Source organism: Pelodiscus sinensis, chromosome 4 (genome assembly GCF_049634645.1).
Source record: "Pelodiscus sinensis isolate JC-2024 chromosome 4, ASM4963464v1, whole genome shotgun sequence".
NCBI lineage: Eukaryota > Metazoa > Chordata > Testudines > Trionychidae > Pelodiscus > Pelodiscus sinensis.
Genome location: NC_134714.1, coordinates 70,252,029 through 70,279,399, shown reverse-complemented (window position 1 = coordinate 70,279,399; position 27,371 = coordinate 70,252,029). Strand labels below are relative to the sequence as shown.

The 27,371-nt window shown below is 46.4% G+C and overlaps 1 protein-coding gene across 6 annotated transcripts in view; it reads left to right on the top strand.

The window, feature by feature from the left end:
* Positions 1-7,023, top strand: part of SMOC1 (SPARC related modular calcium binding 1) — a 180,652-nt gene extending 173,629 nt beyond the window's left edge. For 5 of the 6 annotated variants that reach the window (XM_075927322.1, XM_075927320.1, XM_075927324.1 and 2 more), the window contains one exon: positions 1,426-7,023. In XM_075927322.1, coding sequence (XP_075783437.1) covers positions 1,426-1,442 — 17 coding nt within the window. In that variant the 3' untranslated portion in view covers positions 1,443-7,023. The remainder of the gene's footprint in view (positions 1-1,425) is intronic. The other variant, XM_075927321.1, reaches the window with a different exon arrangement.
* The last annotated feature ends 20,348 nt before the right edge of the window (positions 7,024-27,371 follow it).

Here is a 27,371-nt window from a genome sequence, read left to right as displayed (position 1 = left end):
CTAGAGACTAGATTAGAAAGAGTATTAGGCGAGTCAAAATTTCAAAGCAGGACAGTTTTCTAACGGACATTAACTCAAAATGCATTTACATCCAACTTTGCAGGAACATTCTCCTTTGCCTTCAGGTAAAGTTGGCAATTTTTAGTCCTCCGTGAGCTCCCTCTGGCATATGTGCAATATGGTCATTAAGCAGCCATGTAAGAGAATGCAATTGCTCTCCATGACTGACCATCTCTGCTGGCCAGTACAGAAGGTGACAGAGTTGTAGTTCTGCGTCCTTCCTGCAATAAACCTTCTGTGTACCTATAAAAGGGCCATCCACAACCTGATCCATTGTGCTAGCAAGGACCAGTAGAGTGAACACCATCAGTATGCCAGTCTTGACTAACAGGACTGGAGAAGCCGCAAGAGGAGATATACAGTACTGCTGGGGAAAATGTGTAACTCCATTAAAGTAAAAGGCTACGTTGTCTCTCACTCATTTCCAGTTAAGTAAAGATGAGTGTGTTAGTGCAAGTTGCAGCTTTGCTTGCAATAGCTCTCTGCCTAGCCCTATGCTGCTCAGTGGAATTTCTGATCTCAGACAGTTGCTATTAGAGCCACATGGCAGCAGTTTGTAGCTTCAGGATTTCATAACAGCAGTAGATCTGACCCTCAATACAACCAACTAATTAACCTCAGTGCCATGGCTCCCCCAGATCTTACCAGAGCTCTTTAGCTTTTTAAGTATTGACATCTCTCCCCTTCCACTGAATCCATGCTCTCAGTTTGCAGGATTTGCTAAAACCCCAGTCTTAGCTTTGGAGTCAGGCCTTCAGTAGCACAGTGGGCTTTGAGAGCATGTTGTCCAGGAATGCTGCTAGGAGGGGTTAGCAGAGAGGTTTTTGGGTCCTGTTGCTGGAGGGCCAGAGAGAGATGCTTTTTTAATTCCTCACAGACCTGCTCTCTGATGGGGAAGGAACCCAGATGATCACCCTTGAAGTTGATTTATATTGGTAGAGCAGTGAGAGCTCCATCCTACTTTCACTGGAATCCATAGGAGTTCTGCTCTTTAGTGGAAACAAGAATGAGCCTTAGATGAAAGAGAGGGCGTGGTGGTTGTTCCCAGACTATTCTCCCATTCCCCAGCAGGGAATGAGCAGAGAGGCTTTGTGTTTTAAAAATACAGCCATGCCTTAGGCTGTGTATCTGACTCATTCAAAGCTGCCTGTTCCACAAGGCTATTTCTCCTTAAGTCCTAGCCCTTCTCTGCTGTGCAGATTTCTATGAAATCTTTGTCCTCCAGAAGCCTTTTCTGTCACACAGAAGCTGTGTACTGCAGCTGTGTATGGCACACTTACACTCTCAGTCTGTAATTTTGGTTTTAATTTTGTTTTTTTTCTCTCACCTCCCCCACCAATATTCTGCCTGACCCACCCGCTTCAGTAGGACGCCTGGTCTAGGAGCAGATCTGAATAGAAGACAGGAGGGCCACCCAAGGATGGACAGACGGACACCTTGCTGCCTGCAACCATGCATGTGGCATTGGCAACATCCAGCATAGCAGAAGTGGCACCCAGAATGTTTGCACTTTTTAAAATGATTGGTTTGGGTTTTTGGTTTGTTGTTAATGCCATTATCTAATACTTTGGAGAGTGGGAAAAAGAGAGCATGACTTAAAAAAAAAAATTGGACAGCTACTGACAACTTACGTTTCTGAGTTCATGGGGACTCAAGAAGAAAGAGATGTTTATATACTGTATATAAATATATATGTAAATTGTACAGTTGTCTTGTACAGGGGTAGGAGTCACTGCTTGGTCCCTCCCCTCAATTTCATAGGCTGTTAGAGTTAAAAGGGACACCTTGACTTCTGGTATCCAGTAATGTAGTGATGTCTGCAAACTATCCAACCTCTGGCCACAAATTGCGCTCTCTTTTTCTAGCATCTCTGCTTGCATAAAAGCAAGTGTATTGGCATAGGTTGTGTTCACAGATGTGCACGGGAGTTTCATTCATGCAGTCGGCCAGATGCCTCCTTGGAGTTAATACACCCAGTGGAGAATACACCCAACTGCCAGTGGAGTTGAGGAACCACTGCAATGTACAAGATTGGGCCTTAGAGAGCAATGCTCCTTTCCATCAACACACTGGAGAACTGCCAAGAAATGAGCAGGAATGGGTGCAAAGCTCAAACCTGATGCACAAAGATGGCTCCAGGAGCAGCAGCAGATTGGGTAGTGGAGAACAACAAACTGGTTGCCAAACCAGACAAAGATGACATGCACGGCAGATGCCATATTTTGGGAATCTAGTGGCACTAGGAGAACAAGGAGGATGTCATCAGTAGGGAAGCTTGGTGTAGGCCCTGGTAGAACAGTGGAGTAAGAGGAAGGCACAGAAGTCACACGTCTTCGTGTCACAACGTGACCATGGAAATACCGCCTGTTCAGATCAGAATACAAAAGACAAAGCATGAAGTAGCTCAGCAATGCCTCTAAGCCCCTTTATAGTCTGCTTAGTGTGACAGTGAAGAGATGAGCACTCATATGTCCTCATAGCAAGATATAGCAAAAGGCGGGGAGTTGGTAGTTTCATCGCTGTTGTTTTAGCCCATGCTCTTTAGGAAAGCATTGTTCATTATGCGCTGAACGATAGCTGCTCATTGGACCACGGGTTCCAGTGCTTGCTGCGTGTGAATCCAGAACTATCTTCCCATGTGGCAGTGTGATCTATTAGGTCATTGTAACCACCTCACATGATGCTCTGATTCTTGTGTGTCTAGTGGAAGTTGTAATTGTGCACACTATTGAAACAGTGGAAATATTGAAGCTTGAACAGGCTGCTGCTTTCAGGGGTCACTTCAGTTTGTGGTGCCGTGGCCAAAGTTATTGTCTTGTTCATCTCAGACGGACTTGTCAAATCTGTGGCGGAATCAGCTAGGTCTGTGCATTAGGCAGTAGGGTGTATGGAGCATGATGGGAAACACATTCCTGCTTTGTGCATGTCTAGCTGTTTGACCATGTGCATGCTGGGGAAGAGGGCCACATTATTTACAGCAGCTTCTCCGATGTCAAACGTGCTCTCCTGCCACTCAGATTTGGACCACAGCCTTTCTGTTCAGCTTTCATGCACCTCTTCTCTACCCAAACTAGGGTTGCCAACCCTCCAGGAGTCTCCAAGAATTAAAGATTAACGTTTATTAAAGATCGTGTCATGTGATGACCCCCCCCCCCCCCCCCCGCCTGCCGCCAGGAATATGTCCAACCAAGACTGGCAACTCAATACTACCAGCTGTCTGCATTGTGCTGCAAGAGAAGCAGCAGGTCTCTGGCAACATTGTTATCCAAGTACTTTGGATGTTTTGCTCACAAGGTAGTTGCTGTGTTGCTGCACGTGAGGTGGAGAATGGGATCTCCCTTCTCTCTCACTTGTACGCTCACGATAAGAAATCTGCTCTTGGGCTAATGAGAAATGGCAAGCAGGCCCCCGTTTGGGTTTGCAACCTGTCCTGCCCACTGGGAAAGCTCTGCGTGCAATACCATTGAAGGGTCCTAAAATGGATACTCATGGTAGTGCCAGGCCTCACAACATGTCTTCACAGCAGCACTGTGTGGCAGAAAGGCCTTGCATCATGCTGGCGGCCGTGGCTTTGCAACTCGGTGTTGTGACACAGCGCACTCAGAGGCAACTGCAATGGCATCACGTGGTGACAAGCAGCTTTGGCCGAACAGCTTGTGTCGCGACCCAAATGTCCTGATGTCTCGGCACAGGTTCACACCACACTGCTCACTAACTAACTGTTGAGAGGGAGCAGGGCTCGACTGCAAAAATAAATTGCTCATTGGATTTCAGAGCGTGGGGCTTTCTGGATGAGAGCAGGTTTGGTCAAAGTGTTTCGGGCTTTTTTAAATCCAGACCAAACAAACTTCACAAGTGGCTTCCTGAAGCACGGAGCTCCCAAGCCCACCATAAGAGGAACCATTGTCCTTTCTGAACAGCAGCACATTGTACGTGCTCTCTTTGCTTTTCCTTTTTATATACCCTGGACTCTTAGAGAGGGGAGTATATGTGCATTGAAATGATTTGGCTTGGTGTATAATGAGAAATGAGTTTCCTCCTCTAATCCTATTGTAGGAATGAAGAATGAACCTGTTTTGTAAAAACTCCTTTCTTTGTATATTAGTTCTAGGAATGATGGACTCTGGCTGCCGTTCTCACTTATGGCATGAGCAGAGGGTTGGATGCGAGGGTGGGCTCTCTCATAAAGTCTCCGAGAGCTGCAGATCTTCAGCAGCAGAAGCAGGCTGGTAGAGGTGGTCATTACCTATTTGCTCAGGGCAGTAAAATCTCCTAAATCCAATCTTCCTGGCTGATGCTCTGCTAAGACTCATTGAATCTTTTTTTACTGAAAACTTTCAGCCACTGAGCACACTGTGTCTTTGCCAATTAAACCCTTCTGCATCCTTTGTCCTGCTGTCCTCCCTGCCTCCCTGGTGTCTGAGTGCTTAAGTAGTATTTGCCCACCACTTGTCTGCAAGTTACTAGTTCGTGCACATCTTCGAGGAAGCCAAGCTATTGTTGGCTTATGGGGCCAGCATCCGAACCTGGTGATGAAATCTGCCAGCGGGTTGCCTTCCAGCCTTGTTCTACTTGTGGGTTGGGAATCAAGCAGCATGCCGTTTCCCTTTCCATGCCCACTGGAGAGAGACTTTCAGCATTCTGAGTTGCTGGGTTTGCATAGGGTCCTGAGCAGTCTCTTGCATAGCATGTGCTGCCTGTTACTGTGCACACAAGAGGGGCTGAGTGATCTTGTGTGGCTGGGCCATAATTACAGCTTTAATGTCATCTAGCTTTTTGTGCAGTCGCACAGACTATCCTGGCCCTGTAGCCAGTGTTCCCTCTAAGATTTTCCGTCCTTGTGCAGAGTGAGTTTTGTCTTGTGCACTAGTGTGTCTCGCCATGGCACCCAAGCTATAAACCTCTCCCTTTTCCCCTCTGCTGCCCCATCTGTTCCCCTGGTGCCTGCTGCTGCCCCCCCCACCCTTCACCCTCCACTGCTGTCTTGGCTCCTGCCCTTCTCACTCCCCTCTGCCCTCCTGGGACTTGCCCCACCCCCCCATCCTCTCTAACTCCTGCACCTGCCCTTTTCCCCTGTGCCCACCCCTCTTCTAGCTCCTCTCCCCATCCCATCTCCGAACACCTTCCTCTACCCACCTACCCTGCCTCTCTTCTCTGTCCTCTGCTGCCCATTCCTCCCCTCCCTATGTCTGCCCTTCTGCTTCACCCCCACAATCCCACTGACACCTGCACCTTCCTTTACCCCCTGCACTCTCCCGGTGCCTTCCCCTTCCCTCACTGCCCCTGCCTTCCCGACACCTGCCCCTCTTGCCCTTTTTCTCCCGTGTGCCCACTCCCTCACCATCCTCTGCCCCAGTTCTCCTCATGCCCCTCTGCACCCTCACACATAACTTGCTCCATCCTCTGCCTTCCCCATGCCCACCCCTCCTTTCAACCCCTCTTCTCCCGGCACCCACTCCTCCCTCTCATCTTCATTCCTCTTGCTCCATTGCCCCTTTCCTCTGCCCGTCCCCTTTCCTCTCCCAGCATCACCCTGCCCCTTCCCTTTTCCCACCCCCAGTGACACCTTCCCCCCCCCTCGCCCTCGCCCTTTCCTCTCATTGTTGTCTGTTGGCCCCCTGGCATTTGTCTCTCCTCCACCCTGCCCTTTGGTGCCTTCCCCTTTCTTTTCCTTTCCGGGCCCCCTCTTCTCCCATTGGCGCAAGTCCCTGCCTCTCCTCACCCCCCATCTTCCCCTTAGTTCTCCCCCTGCCTCTTCCCTCACCTTCTGCCTTCCTGACACCTGCACCCCTCAACCCACTTCGGCCCCCTGGTGCTGGGGCTGGCCTGTGTGGTGGGCAGTTGCCCCATGTGCCGGGGCTGGAGCTGGGACCACGGTTCTTTTTTAGTACCCTGGCCCAGGAGCAGCTGCACCATGGCACGGCTCCAATCCTGGCACACAGGGCAGCCACCCACCCTGTGGTCCCACCCTGAGAGCAGCTGGGGCTGGGGCCAGGACCTTGGTACTAAAAATAGCACCGTGGCCCTGGCTACAGTCCTGGCACCTGGGGCGCGGCTGCGTGGTGAGTGGCTGCCCCATGGGCCAAAACTGGAGCTGGGGCTGCAGCATAGCTGCTCCTGGCCCGGGGCCAAGGAGCTTCTTTTAGTACCGCAGCCCAAGCTTCAGCTTTGGCAGCTGCCATCCTGGCCACAGCTCTAGCCCTGGGGAAGGGCTGAAGCTAGGACTGGGCTGCTTGTGTCTACCCAGCTGCTCCTGGTGTGGGGTAGCTGCCTGCCACATGGCCCCGCCCTGGAGCAGCTGAGCAGCCACTTCATGGCTCTGCTGAGGAGGTGGGCAGGAGGCAAATTCTTGGTGTGCACCTGCGCAGGTGCATACCTTAGAGGTAACTATGCCTCAGGCATAAATCAGTCAATTAACTGTCCATATCAGAGCTGGTCAGTGACTATAGATTTCTCAAAGTTCTCCCAGAACTGAAACGACAAATGTTAACAGCAAGTCCTGCAGCAGCAGCAGCACTACGATTCCCACTGGAGAGCTAAGAGCCAGCCCTGTCTGACAGGAAGTGAAGCCGAGTACATCCATATCCAGCAGTAGTAGGCTACATGCTGTTCTCATTTTCACCAGTACAGCTCCATAAAGTCAATTGGTTAGACATGTGTACATGAAAGCAGAACTTTGCATGTTCTCTGACCTTTGTGAATGCTTCTGAATATGTTCATTGCTGCTGTGAATAAGAGGGGAAAACACCAGGACAAAGGAGCAGAGGCCCAGGGCCTTACAGAGTAAGTCGACATCCAGTACTGGTTCTCTTTGGGGTGGAGGGGAGATACTTTCTTGTTCACAGAGAACCGGTGAAGTAAATTTGGTATTGTCCCTTCTCCTCCTCCCCCCGCCCAACAATTCTGTTGACAGCATTGTTTGTTAGTGCTTGGCTGGTTTTGTAATAAAACAGATAAATGTTGCTTTAGTCTTGTGGTGACTTCCCGTGGAGCTTTAATTTCCAGGCTTGATCCCCCCTCCTCTGCATCACACCCTGACAGTTCCCCAAGCAAGGGTTGGGACGGTTTCTGTTCACAGTGGTCCCTCCACACCAACCCGTAGGTTATTTTGATCCACGTGGGGCGCACCCCCAAATGTTGCCTATATAAGTACTATGAAACACTCCCAAGAGCACAAAGTGAAACTTGGTCAAAAGTGGTAAATGTTTGCTAGCCCTGGACCACTTAAAGGGCCTGAGGCTTCAAAGAGGAAGAAGGATGTGTGTCCCTGCAGCTTTTTACCCAGAAGTGGCAACATTTCAGTTGTACTGTCTGCATAGTTTGTAAAATACTTTGGGCAAGTCACTATATAAGCATGTTTCTTTAGTGACTTGAATAGTAGAGCAACTACTGCCACCTACAGGTCATGAGGATTTTTAACCTTTATCAGTGAAAAGAGCTATTGCTCTTTAAAGTGTTGGTCACAAATGCTTTCTCCTATCTTATGAAATGGCTGCACAGTCTCTCACTGTTTTAATAGTGACTGGTAATAACTTCCTGACCAGCCTCTAGTTAGAACATTCAGGGCAGGTGGATTCAGACTATGTCCTGAGTAAGGTCTTTGCTTCTGGCTCCAGTACAGAGACAGGCCTGAGCTGTGAAGATGGGACCTGAATTTTCCTAAGTGCAGAGTAGAATGTCATGAATCTGTCCCTGCATTCCTGTCTGCACCCATCTCAGTTTCTAGAAGGGCTCAGTCAATGCTATCTGTGAATCCCAAACCATGGGAGTCTCCTGGCCTCAGTTTTCATTCCACACTCCCAGATTGAGTTAATTAAACTCATGTGGAGATCCAAGCTCAGGAGTATTTTTTTTTTAAGCAGGCCCTCATTTCTCAGGTAAGGTATGAAGGTGAGACCTGTATTGAGGCTGGGGGTCCCTGGACATCAGTGGGAGTCCAAACGGAAAGTTACTGAAGCAGTAGGAAGGAATTACAATGGTCAAAACTGAATAATAATTTTTATATGTGTCTATTCGTGGGTGCCCGTAAAAGGGTTCTGATTTTCAGGGTGCTGGGTGGTTGGCACTTTTAGAAAAGCTGGTCCCTTTAAAGTGCCTCATTTGGGCACCCAGAAAAGGAGGCATCTAAATCAGGTGCCACTTTTGAAAAAGTCAGCCATTTGCTTGACACTATGTCCCTCTAGTTATCAGAATGAAATCAACGATGTGGCCCATGCCCATCATAAAGCTACTGGTTCTGTTTCTGCAGTTCAGACAGCCCTGAATAGGATCACATTGGGAAACTTTTACTCACAACCAAGGTTACCAGCTTTGATTAAAGAATGTGTAATGTAAATCTGCAGAACCTGAAATGTTCAAGTGCCAATATTATGTCACAGCAAATGTATTTTTCTTCACACCAAAGGCAATGCCACTCAGTCTCTCTAGTTCTAGACAGACAAGTAACTGCAAAGTGGACACTGTGAGGAACAATCTTTCAATGAATCCAAAGTAAATATGGTCAATTTGTTTTTTCAAACTGTTAACTCTCTAAAATCCACCTGGGATCTGAAACTGCAGCTGTGTTATTTCTGCCATCATTATCTGTAAGTACGACTTTCAGAGTTAGATTTTAGCTGAAAGTTCAGCTGATGCTCCAAGAATTAGAATGGAATCCAGCTGTGTCTCCCAGAGCTGTTCTGAGAGAGCTTTCATTCCAATTTCATTTTTCTGAACTTTGAAATAAATAATAAAAATGCATCAGATGGATTTTTTAGCCTCTCAAAATCTAGGCCCTGTAACCAATTCCCAGGCGCAAAAAACACCTCTCGCCCCTCCTCTCCCAAACATACTCCAAACCCCTGTGTAAATGAGAGATGGATGAGCAGAAGACTCACCAAAATATTTGGAAAATACCTTACAAGAACACTTCTTAAAAAAACAACCACCACCAAACTCAGAAAATGTAGAAGTTAGAAATTCTATTCCATCTAATAGGTACTAGACAGCATGGACATGCAGGTTATGCACATTGTTTTGCAACCTTCTTATCAGGCCTGTTCTATAAACTCTGATGTTTTCTTATGCTCCTCTTTTGAATGAATTATTTCAAAGGGCATTTTCATTTTTAGGGGGTTTAAGCAGTCCACACCGCTAGGCTGTAGCTAGCTTTAGTTCAGAAAAGCTTTGAGATTTGAAGAGGTCGGATGTGGAGATAGCAATGAATATGTATTGCAGCACAAGTATACACATAGCAGAAAAACCTTAGGTTAGTGCTGAGTACAGGTTGCTTAGTGATACTTTGTCCCCTTGCAGAATGTTGAGCTGAGAAAACTCAAAACTTCTGAAAACCAGCACAGCATTTCCCTTGGTCAGCAGTGGCCCAATGTGTCCTATTTAGTTGACTACATACTTTTTTTACTCTGCCAACCCCACAGCTGCTGAAATGTGCAAGCTCTTCACCTCTTTCTACAGCATATTCACACTCACCCACAGGATTCTAGCTACTTCTATTACATAATTTATCTATGCTGCCTCCCTTGTGTTCCCCTGAAGCTAGCAGTAGCGAAGGTGAATTTAGATACTCATTGCACCTGAAGTATATTAGGTGTACTGACATAAAATGGTGAAGGCAGTAGCTGGGCATGTGTGGTAAAGGAGTGTTTGTGATATGAGGACTTGTGGATTGCATTGTATCTTCAAGTTCCAGTATGCATTACTTCAATGCAGCATTGTATATGTCATAGAATCATAGAAGATTAGATTGGGAAGAGACTTGAGGAGATCATCTAGTCTTACCCCCTGCTGAAAGTGGAACCAACCCCAACTAGGGATGTTAAGAGGTAGGTAATTGACTAATCACAATTAGTCAATAAAGGAAGGTGCTGGGTCCTGGTTCCTGCCGGTGCAGAAACTACCCCTGCTGCAGCTCTACAGTTTAAATACAGTAAGAGCCAGGCACACAGGCAGCTTGGTTCCTACTACATTTAAACTGCAGTGCCACAGAGGGGAATAGTTCACAGACCAGGCATGAGCTGGAACTGACCAGTGCTGTTTTGTGTTGGTCTGGGACTGTTGTGGTTCTGCATTTTAAATGTAGTAAGAGCCACCTGGCAGTAGGGGGGGGGGGGGCGGCACCATGAAGATGGTGCTAGGGGTAACTGGCTTTTAAGATGGCTTTCCCTAGCACCAGCTCCTGTCCTCGTCTCCCCCCCCCTCCCCCCTCCCCCCCCCCCCCCCCCGCCTCTCATACAAAGACAACAAGTGAAGCGGTGATTAGTCAAGTACTCGGCTTGACTACCAAGTAAGCATAGTCTTATTGGGTACTCGAGTACTCGGCTACTTGCTTACATCCCTAACCCCAACTAAATGATTCCAGCCAAGTCTTTGTCAAGCCTGGCATTATACACCTCTCTAGGCAACCCATTCCAGTGCTTCAGGATCCTCCTGGTGAAATAGTTTGTCCTAATATCCAACCTAGATCTCCCACTTCAACTTGAGACCATTGCTCCTTGTTCGGCCATCTGTCACTACTGAGAATAACCTGGCTCCATCCTCTTTGTAAACCCCCTTCAGATAGTTGAAGGCTGCTATCAAACCCCCCTCATTCTTCTCTTCTGCAGCCTAAATAAGCCCAATTCCCTCAGCCTCTCCTCATGAGTCTTTCATACAATAAACAGGGCTCAGGAGGACTATTGCAAAAGGCTCATTGTATATAGTGAGCTGGGGAATGAGAGCAGTCAAAGCATATAGTCAAAGCATATAGTATCTGCCTGTAGTCCAAGTAGCATGGATAAGGAGGTGGTAAGTGTAGCTGCACGGAAAGGTAGATGTGTGGCTTACTTTGAGGTGTGTGACAGAGCTGTGACTATGATGTAAGGTGATCTATGGTGATCTATGGTTTCCCTCACTCTTGTGTGGGAGGAAAGGGAAGAGATGCATGTTCAGGCTACAGCATGCTTCATTTCAGTGCACAATTGCGGCAGTTATGCGGGGAGCAAAGGTGGACTGAGAGGATTCTAAGGCTGAGTGGAAGTGTAGGTTGAGATGGAAGCCTAGGATGGAAGTAAATATAAGGGAGATGAAAAAGAATGTGAAGTGGTTCTTAAACTGCTTGTGTTGGTCTTCTGTCTGGAGAGTTGGCAATGAACGTGAGCGTACACCAGACTGTGGCCCTTCCTGAATCTTATTGTGCCAAGGACTAGTGTGAGAGGTGCTTGTGTGCATATGGAGGAGAGAGAGCAGGTGATGGGGGCAACCTTCCTTCTCAACCCCTTTTTTTCTTTCATAGCATTAGATGGAATCCTGTGGGGGAGCGTGAATGGGCTGCCGAAGGAGATGAAGAGCTTGTACATTTCAGCAATGATGGGGTTGGGCAGAGTAAAAGGGGCCACTTGAATTCTGCATTTCCTGAAGAAGTTTGGGTTTTGCTCACCTCAGAATTTTGCAAGGGGACATCAGCCCACCAAGCAACCTTAACTTCCTCTTTGTTGAATTTTCTAGGTTTATGTTTTTAAACAGGCAAAGTTAATTATGTTTGCAGTTAGTCATTTAGGCAGCTGTATATGTATTGTCCTGCAAGTGGCATGCTGAGCTAAACCCCTGACACACATGCTCTGCTGTCTCTCCAGCCTGGCCCCTCTCCACTGCAAGCAGGGAATGCCTTTCCCTAAAGCTTTCACTTTCTGATCCACCAACATTTCTGTTGCAGTTACCTCTCTTTCCTATAAACAGAATCCTCTCCCATGCCTGGAGTAAAGACAGCCACGTGTGTGACATAGTGATTGGGGTGCAGGGTGATTGTCTTAAGCTGCAGTTGTGATTAATTTATCCTTAACTATGTTAATTCAAGGGTTAACCTTACAGATTTTAGAGCACTACCAAAAGGCAAGTTCTAATGTATATAGAGTGGAAAACCTCTAGCTACTTTTCTGTATTGATGCGCACACAGTGTAAAAATGGCCACTTTCTTAAATACCATTCTTAATTTAAATCCTTTAAAGATTTAATGAGTGCCATGTGCTACCTTGGGTAAACAAGACAGATTTAGACCATTTTGACCCTTATCTCCTTCTCCTTCCCCCCCTCCAAATTCCCTGGCAACTTTTTTTTAATTGCTATTTCTTTACCAAGCTTAGCCCTCTGGAAGCCTTGACTCTAGTGACTCCAAGTTTGGGTCTCTGACGTTACCCTGACTCTCCTGAAGCACACCAAATTTCTAAACAATCCAATGGTGCAAGTCAATTGTAGAGGACTTAGAAAGGTTGATCTTTAAGTAGATGACCTGATGCAGCCTTAACTACAAAGAAGCTACTGCACTACTACAATGCTGTCACTCGTAAGAGTGATCTTTAAGCCCATAGTGCCCTGTGTTTTTTAGAAGGCAATTCAATAATATAATTTTCTGGGTTTAGGTGGTTTATATAAAAATACAGTCACTACAGGCCTCATTCTAACAAAATTTTACCGACAGCCCTCACTTCTTAAAAAAGGTGAGAGGGTATTCCCTTTTAAGGGCTGTGCCACCTTAGCTGAATAGATACATCAACTGCTACTTGCAGTTCTGACACAGCCACCTAGGGAATAACACCAGACTCTGTGTTGCTGAGCGGAATCTATAATAAACAATATATTCTGACCTTCATAGAGTCCTGACTGAGTCTGAGTCTGTCTGCCTACATAAAAACCACAAACGCTGCATGGTAGCAGGAGTGCATAGATAAGAGTGATTGGATATTAGATTGGGGGGGAGGGGTAAAGACAATTTAGGAGCTGAGAGTTCCACTACAATTGAAGTTATCGGCCAGTGCAGCAGGTAACTGGAAAAAAATTCACCGTAAATGTATATGCAAGTAAGTTGCTTTGTTGAAAGAAGATAATCAGAAGCTATATATTTTAAACAAATATTGTGGGGCCAGAAGCACTAGTTATTTATAATGTTATGCAGTTAAGTGAGGCTGAACAAAAATGCTCTCAGACGGTGCTTCAGAAATTGGTTGACTACTGCCTGTCCAAGACAAATTAAACTTTTGAAAAATACAAATTTCACATGAGAACTCAGAGAGAAGGAGAGTCATTTCCAGAATTTATATTGGATCTCAAACTGTTGTCAAACATGTAATTATGGAAAGCTCACTGAGTCCATAATCAGATCAAATGGTAATTGATATTTGAAAGCCAAAGTTTTCTTTAGCAGATTTGAATAGTCAGTGCAGTAAGTAAATGGAATTTTAGTGACTTACAGACTAGACATCAGTACACAAGCAAATGTGGTTACAGAATATATATTTAAAGGTTTTAAAGAAAAAAGTGCAGTACATTGACAATAGACAGCTAAAGTTAAAGGTTTACAGTGGAGTGCTCATTTCTACTCTGGGCACATTAACAAGTGGTAAAGTTGAAAAATAATACTGAAAATGTATAATTGTGCCAAGAAAAAATCACCTGTACTGAGCTTGAAAACATGTCAAACTCTAGGGCTAGTAAAGAGACTATACTCATTAGAGGAGCAAGTATTGAAGAGCAGTTTCAGGATGCCTTTAAGAATGTAGAAAAAATGCTCAAAGAATATCAAAATGACAGAGTCTATTTGTCTCATCATACATTTCACTAGGAATGTTCCTTTAACCTTGAGAAAAAAACTGAGGAACTAGATTGATTATTTGCACTAGAGATAATAAAAAAGTAGAACAATTTACTGAATGGATTCATTGCTTAGTAATTGTAGAAAAGAAAGAGAACCTTTAAAGTGTACTGAAACCCCGAAGAGCTTAAGCACATTTCCCCATGTGCCCTAGAGAAGAAAGTTTGAGAGTAGCACATTTATTTACTTTTAGTACACTATATATAAGATACTGCTTTTGCAGATTGCCAATTGGGTTATGAGTTGCACCAGACACACTTCAGGGGCCAGTGTAACAAATATTTGAAAGAAGGTGCTAAGGGATACTTGGATAACATTCTAAGATTTACAAAGAGCATTGGAAATTAGTAGGGCAGTAGGATTAAATGTAAATGTTGGATTTGAGCTATGATGGACCTGGAGAAAGTCTCACAGTATGGAATCAAATGGATCTAACAGAGTCCAGGCAAATAAAAACATAATCTCCAATAGACAAAGGAGTGCAAAGAATCTTAGGGATGGTCAACTTTGTGAGAAGATATACACCTAAGTGGACTGCTAAAATCAGCAACTTTAGACCATTCTTGCAGGAAACTAGTCAGTGAACATGGGATGCCAATCTAGACATGGAATTTGAAAACTTGGAACAGTTAATTAAGAAGACTCCTGTCCTTCTATTTTATGGTGGCAAAAGATGGACTAAGGTGTCCACAGATGTCTCAAGGGAGGCACATTGGCAACTTTACTACAGCAGTATGATGAACACTGGAGACCACTGGTATATGCTTCCATGGCACTCAGTAAAACTGCCAATATACACAAATTGAGAAGAAGACTTTAGCTTTGATGCATGGTTGCAGGAAATTTCAAGTATTGATTTCTGGACAATCAGTTATTGCTGAAACAGGATACCTCAACAATATGTTACAGAAGAGGAGGAGGTTCAGGAGACTATGTGACAGATCAGAAGAGAGCTGGACCACCAGAAGCAAAGACAGTACTCATTGTCATGTAGATCACCAAACTGCACAGAAAACCTCAGAGATGAATTGTAACAGGCCAAGCTTAAGCGTGTATAGGTCGATATAGCTTGACTTAAGCTGCATACATTCTTTGATTGGAAAAGGGAAGGTTTAAACTTATGTCCCTTTCAGGACTGTGACTTATCTAAATAGATACACTAGGGGGAACTACAAGCAGTTCTGACACAGCCACCTGAGCAGTGGTGCCGGACTCAAAGTTGCTGAGCTGACTTTCTAATAAAACAATTGTGACTGAATGTATTGCTGTGTCTACAACACACATGTTTGTAATCCTCTTTATACAACAAAGAAGCTGAATATGCGGCAACAGTGTGCCCTTGTAACCAAGAATGACATATTAGGGAGCAGTAGGAGAGCATTGCCAGCAGATTAAGGGTACGTCTAGACTACATGCCTCTGTCGCCAGAGGCATGTAGATTAGGCTATCGGAAATAGTAAAATGAAATGGCGATTTAAATAATCGCCGCTTCATTTAAATTTACATGGCTGCCGCGCTGAGCCAACAAACAGCTGATCAGCTGTTTGTCGTACAGTCTGGAAGCTCCCCTGCCGACATCAAAGGTATTTGTCGACCACCCAGGTATGCCTCCTGGGATGCATCAAAGCTAAAATTATTTAAATCGCCGCTTCATTTTACTATGTCCGGTAGCCTAATCTACATGTCTCTCTCGCCAGAGGCATGTAGTCTAGACGTACCCATAGAGAAGTGATTATGCCTCTTTATTTGGCACTGGTGAGGCCACATCTGGAGTATTGCATCCAGTTCTGGGACCCCCATTACAGAAAGGATGTGGATGCATTGGAGAGGGTCCAGTGGAGGGCAACCAAAATGAATAGGGAGCTGGAGCACGTCACCTACAAAGAGAGGCTGAAGGATTTGGACTTATTTAGTCTATAGAAGAGAAGAATAAGCAGGGACTTGACAGTGGCCTTCAACTACCTGAAGGGGGGTTCCAAAGAGGATGGAGACAAGCTGTTCAGTGGTGACAGATGAGAGAACAAGGAGCAATGGTCTCAAGTTACAGTGGGAGAGGTCTAGGTTGGATATTAGGAAAAACTATTTCACCAGGAGGGTGGTGAAGCACTGGAATGGATTACTTAGGGAGATGGTGGAATCTCCATCCCTAGAGGTTTTTAAATCCTGGCTTGTCAAATCACTGGCTGGGATGATTTCGTTGGGATTGGTCCTGCTTTGGGCAAGGGGTTGGACTTGATGACCTTCTGATGTCTCTTCCAACCCTATGATTCTATGAACAAATGGCCTGGGAGGTATCATTTGAAAACTCATAATTTGCTGATCATTCTTATCCTGATAAAAAAATGTGTAGCACATGGTATGAAATTATAAGAGTCCAGTGTATGGTGTTATCAACACAAGTTCCAAACTGAGGTTGGCAAAGAGGTTCGTCTCAAACAAAGTAATGTGTGCTATGCTTAATTTGTGTTTAAACAGTAACATTCCACAAGCAAGAAGGGAAACAAAGGAAGCTCAAATGGGTGAGGAAAAAGCAGCTGGTAACATCCCTCCCAATTATACTTTTTGTCTCCTGGTATCCAGCTGTAAATTTTTTTTCAAGAGGGACTAGACTGAAGCTATAAAAAAAATAGGAACAAGCACCCAAGTGCATCTCTCACTCCCCTTGCCCACCACATTCATAGCAGTTGGAACAAAAGAAACATTGTTTAGATTTTGTGAGAAGGGGTCCTGACCAAAGCAGTTTGATCAGTAAGATTGCTGAAAGCATGTGGTGAAAAACTTTGCTTTGAATTTAACATAGTTTGTTAAACAGTTTAATAAGGGTAGCCGTGTTAGTCTGTAATTTTAAAAACCAGTAGTCCTGTGGCACCTTCGAGACTAACAAAAACATATATATATATATGTTTTTATTAATTTGCTAGAGAGAGAGAGAGAGTATATCGTGAGCTCTCATGGGCAAAACCACTTCTTCAGATGAGCATTGGTCTGACCCAGTATGGCCACTCTTAGGTATGTTCAAAATCACTTAGGCAGGAATTGGAAGTTTCAACACACATTTTTTAAAGGACTCGGTATTTAATTAGCTCCAACTAATTGACAATTATTCTTGTTAATTTTCTGACTCTTTATGGTGTCAATAAAATTTTGGGTATGTCATTAATCCTAACGGGGCTGGAGCCCTGCTGTAGTGCAACATTCAACTCAACCGCAACAAAGGTGCCACAGTTAGTGCCTCCATACTGTAGCTTGTCAGCACAACTAGTTTTTCAGGCAGGCTGTTTTTTCAGAGCTGCATAGTGAATTGCAGGGGAGTGATGTGCTGTATGACATTGGTGGTATGAAAGGTCAAAGACCATAAAACAGCTGCCAGCCACATTTAGTACTAATGTAAAAATCAGACTATTTAGGGGCAAATTAATGCCTGGGAAAGCAGGCAAAGCACCTCTCCTCCCCCATATTCACTCGCACACCACACAAAAGGCAGATGTAATTTGCAGATTTTTGGGGGGGACGGCGGGGGACTACTACTGCTACTGTTTGCTCTAATGATCTTAGGAGGCAGTGATTTGGGCATGTTTGTTACCCCCAATTCAAAGGGGTATCCAGCAGTGTCAAGCACAGCCAAGTCTTCCCAGCACACAGCTGCCTGGTAGGAGGCATTGTTTTACCCATAATATTAATTACCTAGAAATTAAACATTGTGTTTTTCTGATAAGTGTTCCATTCACCCCTGGCAAATGAGGGCCAATCACAGGTTCTTCCATTGGAGTCTACCTGCCATTGCCACAAAGAGCCTCCCTTTTAGCAAGCTACCTGCTTCTAGTGCAACTAAGACAGTTGTAAGTAAAAGTGTTTTTAAGAATTATATTGCCAAGTTTATTCATAGCAATGAGCACTTCTCAGCTTGTGCCCGCTCCTACTGCTGGGCTGACTTGGATGGCGGCAGCTTCCCTATAAACTCGCTAACAGTCCACAAAGTTCTTGCTGAACCATTTGCTAATTACATTAACTCAGCTAAGCTCCTTTGTCCTGGAGGATAGGCCTAAACAATTGCAGGTGAGCAACAAAGGTGGAAACAGCATCAGCTAGTGACTGGCTTTGGCTGGTGCATAGTTCTTTTTGCCACCGTACTCAACCACAAATCCCATAGGCCCTGCTCCCAAGCAGGGAAGGACAAGATATTGGGGAGGGGGTTGCCTTCACCATTTGCTGGACAGCTCCCCTACAGCTTTCCCACCAATCCCACTACTCTCCAGGGTGATCCACAAGATCTGGTCCGACCAAGCCACAGTAATTCTGATAGCTCCTGCCTGGCCGAGACAGCCCTGGTTCCCCTATCTGGACTGCCTTTCAGTAGATCAACCGATCCCCTGCCCCATGGCACTACACTTCCTAACGCAACATCACCGCCTGAATATTAAAACTTTGAAACTCTCAGCATGGCTTCTCCATGGTTCTAAAATGAAGAACTTACCTGTTCAGACAGAGTCAAACACATCCTACTGAACAGTCGATGACCCTCCACTAGAAGCACCTGCCAAAACAAATGGAGATGTTTTCAACAGTGCTGCATCACTCGGCGTTTACTCCCTAATACTGCCCTCCCCCCCCATCTACCATACTAAAGTACCTGATGGACCTCAGTGATGCAAGTCTCTCCATCAGCTCTGTGTCCATCTGGCAGCAGTCACTGCTTTCCATGAACCTGTGGATGATTTCTCTCTCTTTGCACATCACATGATGAAGCAATTCCTCACAGGCCTGCCAAAAATACACCCAAACCTGCATCCCCCGGTGCCACCTTGGGACTTAAACATTGCTCTCGACATGCTCACCAGGCCACCCTTTGAACCATTAGCCACTACATCACCACAATACCTGTCCATGAAGGTGGCCTTCATAGTGGCAATAACACAGCAAGACGTGTAGGCCAAATCGCAGCCCTCATGGCTGATCCACCTTTCACTACGTTTACTAAAGAAAAAGTCATACTCAGGCCTCACCCCAAGTTCCTCCCCAAGGTCACATCCGACTTCCACCTAAACGAACTGATATACTTTCCTTCATATTTCCCTAAACCTCATACTTTCTCCAAAGAGGCCATCTTGCACACATTGGATGAGCTATTGCATTCTACTTAGATAGAACCAAAGAAACCAGAAAGTCAGACAGACTCTTCATCTCTTGGTCCAAGCCACATAGGGGAAGAGCACAAGGTCTTGGCACAACGTCTATCCAAATGGATTGCCAGCTGCATTTACACAGTTTATGAACTTCGAGGGAAGCAGCCACCACAGACTTACCAGGGCTCTCTCCACATGTGTGCTGGCCACAACAATGTCCTTCCTACATAATGTACCGTTGGCAGATGTTTGTAAAGCAGCTACATGGTCCTCCCATCACACCTTTGCACAACATTACGCCCTATAGAAAGGACCAGTACCTTCCACATCTCTGGCAGATGCGGCCCTTCCTCTGCATAAATTATGCCAATGCCCACCACCATCTGGCAGGTACTGCTACTAAGTCACCTGAGTGGAGCACCCATGGGGACACCACTCGATGGAGAAGAAAGTAGCTTCAGGGGGTAGTCGAGTTAGTCTGTTAGGGTATGTCTACACTGCCACCCTATTTCGAACTAGGGTAGCTAATGTAGGCATTCGAAGTTGCAAATGAAGCCAGGGATTTAAATATCCCGGGCTTCATTTGCATCTTGCCGGGCGCCGCCATTTTTAAATCCCCATTAGTGCGGATTCCGTGCCCGCGGCTACACGCAGCACGGAGTAGGTAGTTCGAATTAGGCTCGCTAATTCGAACTACTGTCACTCCTCGTGGAACGAGGTGTACCAGTAGTTCGAATTAGAGAGCCTAATTCGAACTACCTACTCCGTGCCGCGTGTAGCCGCAGGCATGGAGTCCGCTCTAACGGGGATTTAAAAATGGCGGCGCCCGGCAAGATGCAAATGAATCCCGGGATATTTAAATCCCGGGCTTCATTTGCAACTTCGAATGCCTACATTAGCTACCCTAGTTCGAAATAGGGTGGCAGTGTAGACATACCCTTACAGGAAAAAAACAACAAATGGTCTGGTAGCACTTTATAGACTAACAAAACATGAAGATGGTGGTATGAGCTTTCGTGGGCACAGCCCACTTCTTCAGATGACCAGAGTTATGAGTTGGGGATATGAAAACTCGAAATAAATAGGAGAGGGGAAGAGGAGGGGGGAGAAAGAGAAAAAGGGAGGGGGATGGAAGACAGAGCATCATTAAGTATCTGGAGAATGGGTACTTAAACCTAAGCAGATAAAAATCAAAGTCAATAGATAGATTCCCAAGACAGGAAGGATACCTCTCAGAGAGCTGTGTTAGCACCTTCAGTGGTTATTAAGTAGGTAGAGTCCCCACCAGCCCATATCACGATTGAGTCCATTAGCATATGAATTGAATTTGCGGATTAACTGTGATTCCAGAGCCTCCCTGTGGATCTGGATTGTGGAGCTGATTTGTGACAAGACAGCTACTTGCAGGTCTGTCAGACTGTGGTTTGGCAGGCTGAAATGCTCACCAACAGGCTTCTGAATGTTCCCTTTATGTATATCCGATTGTGGTTCTATGAGATGTGTGTCTCTGTGGGTGCCCCACTACCCTCCCGTCTTCCCCTCTGCTTGGAGTTCTTTAATGGATTTCAGGTAGAAAAGGAACAGAGGGAGGCTCCTGCTGCACATGCATCCATCAAACGGCAGCAACACGCAACACGGAGTGTGCAGGCACGGAGTGAGGGGCGCTATGGAGCAAAAATCTCCCATCAGCAGCGTGAGGATGCACCAAGACCTGAGTGGAGCACCCATAGGGACACACATCTTGAAGAACCATTGTTACTGAACAGGGTGAGTCACTTCATCTTCAGGCCCATGTAGGCAGATCTTAAGTGGAGTCTATGGGGCTGCTCATCAGACAAGGCCATAAGAATCTGAGTACCATGTGCAAGATGCTAAGGGCTCTCAATGCCCAGTAGATATGACAGCTCAGCCGTACCTTGTGGATGGAGTCTCCATGATGATGTTGTTCATATGCTGACATCTGTGTTGTGTCCACCTTTGGGGACTTTGAACGCTGACAGTAGTAGCCTATTATTTGTTCTTAGTACATTTCAACCATGTCCTCGAGTCTTAGATGCTAGGGTGATGGTTGCCCTACAGACACTTAATCATACCAATAAAACACATTACTAAAGTGGTTAATTAATATTATACATAATTTACTGTTAGGAAGCCTGTGGTCACACACCACAGTGATTTATATACAATGGGGAGTTCAGGATTGAAATCCAAGTTTCTAGAGGCCAAGGTTTCAGTGAAGTAATCTGGAACGATTACTTTACGAAGGCTTCAGCATTTATTTAAAATATAAAATCAGCTTAGAAATACTGATGCAGATAAATGGAAACCAGAGAGGCTGCATCATGTGTTGCATAGTATTTAATGTTGTATTCAGCAGGGTAGCTGACTTGCCCCTATTATGAAGTTTTTTTGTAAATAAATCTCTGACAAAATTTGGGGTATATATAAAAAAACCTGTGACTGACATGTTTTATTCTTGAATGTAGTGCTTTTAATTAGGTACCTTCTTCATGTCCAGTTGTCTCAATCTGGCATGCAGTGGAAAACCTGTTCCGTTTTCTTTAGAAAAACATTTTAGAAGAATGTTGTTTTCCCAGAGGTCATTTGCTACATTTATGTTCAGGAATTTGGCTGGAATGAGTGGGAAGGGGCAGGGGCCTGGGTGGTGCGGTGGTGAGGTTTGGGTGGAGCCTCAGCCTGGGGAGCTTGCCTCCCCAAGAAGCAGCTACACCTATTGCCCAGTCCAGTGGTTTGGCTCTTCACCTGGGTTGTGGGGGATCCTGGTTCAAATCCCCTAGCTGCGTTTTCAGCAGGGGTTTGAACAAGGGTTTCCTGCCTCCTAGGTGACTGTCAGCCTGGTCCCAAGCCTCCTCTCTTTCTCAAGAGGCTGGCTGTTGTTGTCTTGGCACAGGGAGAGGATTCAGGCAGGATTGGCCTGCAAGGGTATGTCTACACTACCCTCCTATTTTGAAATAGGAGGGTAATGTATGCATACCGCAATTGCAAATGAAGCCCGGGATTTGAATTTCCCGGGCTTCATTTGTATAAGCGGGGTGCCACCATTTTTAAAACCCCGCTCGTTCGAACCCCGTGCAGCGCGGCTACACGGGGCACGAACTAGGTAGTTCGAACTAGGCTTCCTAGTTCGAACTACCGTTACTCCTTGTGAAATGAGGAGGTTCGAACCAGCCGGGATTTAAAAATGGCGGCGCCCGGCTTATGCAAATGAAGCCTGGGAAATTCAAATCCCGGGCTTCATTTGCAATTGCGGTATGCCTACATTACCCCGCTAGTTCGAAATAGCGGGGTAGTGTAGACATACCCCAAGTGACTATCCAAAGGAGGTGGGAGCCTCCAGTTCAACTTCACCCCCCTTGAAAGAGCAGGGAGGAGACCGTGCCCTGGGGTCTGCCACAACATGGGCCTATATCCTGATGGACAAGAGTGGGGTTACTGCCCAGCAGCAATTCCTCTTTAAATAAGGGAGTAAGAGGGGCTTCAAATAGCCTCTTAATCAGCTACAAGGGCTCTGATCTCACACACCAGAGGACTCCTGCCTGGCAGAGCAGGGATTTGATCCAGAAGCGCCCTAACCCCCAGGCCACAGAAGGGCTTGGAAGCTTACTGGGCCCCGGTTAATAGTGGAACACTTGAAGGTAATAGCTTACACTGCCACTCATTTCTCAACAAGCAGAGCAGGGACTTCAACCAGCACCTCCAGGACAGGCACCCAAAGCACAGGAATACAGAGGAAGTCACAAGGGGCAGGTAAGTGGCTCAATTCTCATTTCATATTTACTGAACAAGGCCAGCTGTCAACAGAAGAGGCCAAAGGAACTTTCACATCCGACCACCTGCATTGGCATTGGAAGAAGCAACAAAGGAGGACCCCTGATTCAAATGGAGATGGTAGGGCAATCAACTATCTAAGCTGTTTGTACACGAATGCAAAAAGCCTGGGAAACAAATAGGAAGAATTAGAAGCCCTGGCACAGTCAAAGAACTATGATTTGACTGGAATAACAAGAGACTTAGTGGGATGACTCACATGACTGGAGCACTGTCATGGAAGGGTATAAACTGTTCAGGAAGAACAGGCAGGAGGAGGAGTTGCACAGTATGTAAGAGAGCAGTATGATTGTTCAGAACTCCAGAATATAGAGAGAGAATAGCTTGTTGAGAGTCTTTGGGTTAAGCTTAGAGCAGGAGCAACAGGGGAAATGTTGTAGTTGGTTTCTGCTATAAACCACCAGATCAGGTGGATGAGGTAGACAAGGCTTTCCTCAGACAACTCAGAAGCTTCCAGATCACAGGCCCTAGTTCTCATGGGTGACTTTAATCCACCTGACATCTGTTAGGAGACCAGTACACAGACAATCCAGGAAGTTTGAGGAGAATGTTGGGGATAACTTCTTGGTACAAGTGCTGAAGGAACTGACCAAGGGCCATGCACAGCTTGACCTGCTGCTTACAAACAGGGAGGAACTAGTAGGGGAAGTAGATGTGGGTGGCAACCCTGGGCAGCAGTGATCTTGAGATTGTAGATTTCAGGATCCTGACAAAAGGAAGAAAGGAGAGAAGCAAAATACACACCTTGGACTTCAGACAAGCAGGCTTTGATTCCCTCAGAGAACTGATGGGCAGGATGCTAACGAAGAGGAAAGGAGTCCAGGAATGCTGGAAGTACTTTAAAGAAGCCTTATTGGAGGCACAGGAAGAAACCATCCTGATGCGCAGCAAGAAAAGCAAATATAGTAGGCAATCAGATTGGCTTACCAGGAAAATCCTTGGTGAGCTTAAACACACAAAGGAAGTTTACAAGAAGTGGAAATTTGGACAGATGACTAGGGAGGAGTATAAATATATTGCTCAAGAATTCAGGGGAGTAATCGGGAACGCAAAAGCACAATTGGAATTGCAGCTAGCAAGGGAAGTGAAGGGTAACAAGAAAGGTTTCTACAGGCATGTTAGCAATGAGAAGGTGATCAGAGAGGGTGCGCGGCCCTTAATGGATGAGGGAGGTAACCTAGTGACAGATCATGTGGGAAAAGCTGATTTACTCAATGCTTTCTTTGCCTCTGTCTTCACAGATGAGGTCAGCACCCAGACTACTGCACTAGGCAAGGCAATATGGGAAGGCGGTGGGCAGCCCTCGGTGGAGAAAGAACAGGTTAAGAACTATTTAGAAAGCTAGACATACACAAATCCATGGGTCCAGATTTAATGCATCCGAGGGTACTGAGAGATTTGGCCATTATCTTTGAAAACTCGTGGAGATCAGGAGAGGTCCCGGATGATTGGAAAAAGGCAAATGTAGTGCCCATCTTTAAAAAAGGGAAGAAGGACAATCCAGGGAACTATAGACCAGTCAGCCTTAGCTCAGTCCCTGGAAAAATCTTGGAGGGAATCCTCAAGGAATCCATTTTGAAGCACTGGGAAGAGGGGAAAATGATCAGGAATAGTCAACATGGATTCACCAAGGGTAAGTCATGTCTGACCAATTTGATTAGCTTCTATGATGATTTAACTGGCTCTGTGGACATGGGGAGGTCAGTGGATGGGATATACCTTGACTTTAGCAAAGCTTTTTATATGGTCTCCCACAATATTCTTGCCAGTAATTTAATGAAGTATGGATTGGATAAATGGACTGTAAGGTGGATAGAAAGTTGGCTAGATTGTTGGGCCCAGGGCAGCGACCAATGGCTCAATGTCTGGCAGGCGATCAATTTCAAGTGGGGTGCCTCAAGCATCAGTTCTAGGACCGGTTTTATTCAACATCTTTATTAATGACCTGGATGAGGGGATGGATTGCACCCTCAGCAAGTTTGTGGATGACACTAAGCTAGGGGGAGAGGTAAATATATTGGAGGGCAGGGAAAGGGTCCAGTGTGACCTAGACAAATTAGAGGATTGGGCCAAAAGAAATCTCATGAGGTTCAAGAAAGACAAGTGCAGAATCCCAAGCATTGTTGCAGGCTGGGACCGAATGGCTAAGTAGCAGTTCAGCAGAAAACGACCTGGGGATTACAGTGGATGAGAAGCTGGATATGAGTCAACAGTGTGCCCTTGTAGCCAAGAAGGCTAATGGCATATTAGGGTGCATTAGGAGGAGCACTCCCAGCAGATCCAGAGAAGTGATTATTCCCCTTTATTTGCTCTAGTGAGGCCACATCTGGAGTATTGCATCCAATTCTGGGCACCCCATTATAGTAAGGATGTAGACACATTGGAGAGGGTCCTGTGGAGGGCAAACAAAATGATTAGGGGACTACGAGGAGAAGCTGAGGGATTTGGGCTTATTTAGTTCGCAGAAGAAAAGAGTGAGGTGGGATTTGATAGCTGAATTTCCTGAAGGGAGGTTCTGAAGAGGCTGGAGAGAGGCTGTCCTCAATGGTGACAGATGGCAGAATGAGGCGCAATGGTCTCAAGTTACGGTGGGAGAGGTCTAGTTTGTATATTAGGAAAAACTATTTCACTAGGAGGGTGGTGAAGCACTGGAATGGGTTACCTAGGGAGGTGGTGGAATCTCCAGACCTAGAGTTTTTTCACTCCTGGCGTGACAAAGCCCTGGCTGGGATGATTTAGTTGGGGTTGGTCCTGCTTTGGGTGGGGGGCTGAACTTGATGAGCTCCTGAGGTCTCTTCCAGCCCTAGGATTCTATGATTGGCCACTGTCAGAAAATAGCTCCAGAAATAGCTGTGATGTTGACAGACTAGTCGTCACCCCTTGCCAAGGCCACTGTGTCTCACTGTGACAGACACAAAGCTGGAATCTGTCTGGCTCATTCATGTGTGAATAGAACCACGAGTGCCAGGCATTGTAGGCAGGGGGAAGCTGAGCAGCCCCAACCGGCCTATTGTGCTCCCGTCCCCAGGCCAGTGCTCTTCCCGCAGGGAGTTGGGATTGGATGTGTTGCTTGCCCAGTGCTCTGGGGACCAGAACCCAGGGGCTGTGGGCACAGCGGACGTGCCACCCAGGAACTGAAGATGCAGCACACCAGGGCTGGGGCTATGGGCCACTTTGGGCTTGAGCAAGGATGAGAGGTTGGGGTCCAGGAGAGAGGGCTGGGGACTAGCCTCCCTGTGCAGCCAGGTCACTGGCCGTCCAGGGTCCTGGCATGTGCTAGGGGACATGTATGCTGGAAGGGAGAACCTGGGGTGCTGGAAGAGTATGTGTGTGTGTACTGTAAGTTGTACTTGGCGGGGACCAGGATTGTTGTAGGCTGTGTGTGTATACACATGCATGCAGGTACTGGAGGGGTGGTTGGGTACTGGGAGGCCTGCCTGCTGGATTCTGGAAGAGTTGTGTTTGTATGGAGGATAGCAGAAGGAGGACATATGTACTGGGAAGGGTAGCTGGGGGCTGTGTGGGATTGGTACTTGTGGGATGGTGGAGTAGGTACCTGGGGCTTTACTGTGGGCGGTGGGGAGCAGCAGACTGCTGTCCGTCACATTCATGTCTCTCTGTGGATCGCCCCCCTGCTCCTTGGCAGGGGCATCTGAGTCTGGTGGCTGGGGGGAGGGGGGGGGAGTTAGCAGCTGGCAGGGGCCAATCAAATGCAGTTCTAGAGGAGGGACCACTTGGGAAGCAGACCAGTTTTCTGAGCTGCAGTATCTGCTCCAGCAAAATGCCAGGCATTCACCTGGATGGAGACTCAAAAAAGAGGCAATGGGCGGAAAAACCCCTGACATATGCCAGCCCTACACAGAGCTGAGCTTTGCAGGAAAATAGCAGGTAGCCAGCTTGCCAGAGTTGTGTGCTTCGGGCAGTGACTCAATCCACCACTGACTGTTAAAATGAATACAATGGCCCTTGGGGTTTATGTGGTGCGTATTCGCCAGCCTGGCCCAGGAACCCAGGGGCTACTGGTAGAACTGCCTGGTACTGCTTAGGGGCCGTCTCTGAGTGCTTGCAGAGCTGCCAGAGGAGCAAAGATGCTGGCGAAGAAACTCCAGCCAGCAAGTAGCTGAGATGCCACATGGTGATGAGCTGACTGATCGTACAGGCTGCAGCTGCCTACAGCAATCAAGGAAGGTAGGTTAGTAAGTGCTCAGAGTGTTACAGGAGTTGTTGAGCCTTGACTGGCTGACTGAGCTGAAACCCGGGGTAGTGGATGTGCCTGGGTTCTTCTACTGTCCCCCTGCTAGACCTAAGGCGTGAAAGAGTTTGGGGATTCCCCTGAGCACCAGGACCAGCTGATGCCAGCCATCAGCATAAGGAGAAAACCCACACAGGACTAAGGCGAACACTCTTCATAGCTCAGACAAGGGCTACCATAGAGCCAAGGGCAGTTGGTTTTGGCTGCCCCACCAGATTGGATGCATTCCAGTCCAAATCCAGCTCACGTAGGGGTAGGAAAAAGCAAAACCTATTTACAAAATTGCTTTTAAAATGAGGCTAAATTCAACCTGACTAGGCCAAGTATCTGACATTCATAGGGGAGCACTGGAAGTGTTGACATTGCCTGTGGGACTCCCTGTCCCATCACAGGAACATTCTTTTGTAGCACCGAGGCATCTTTTGGAGGCTTGAAATCTTGTTCAGCCAAATTGCTTGAGGCCATT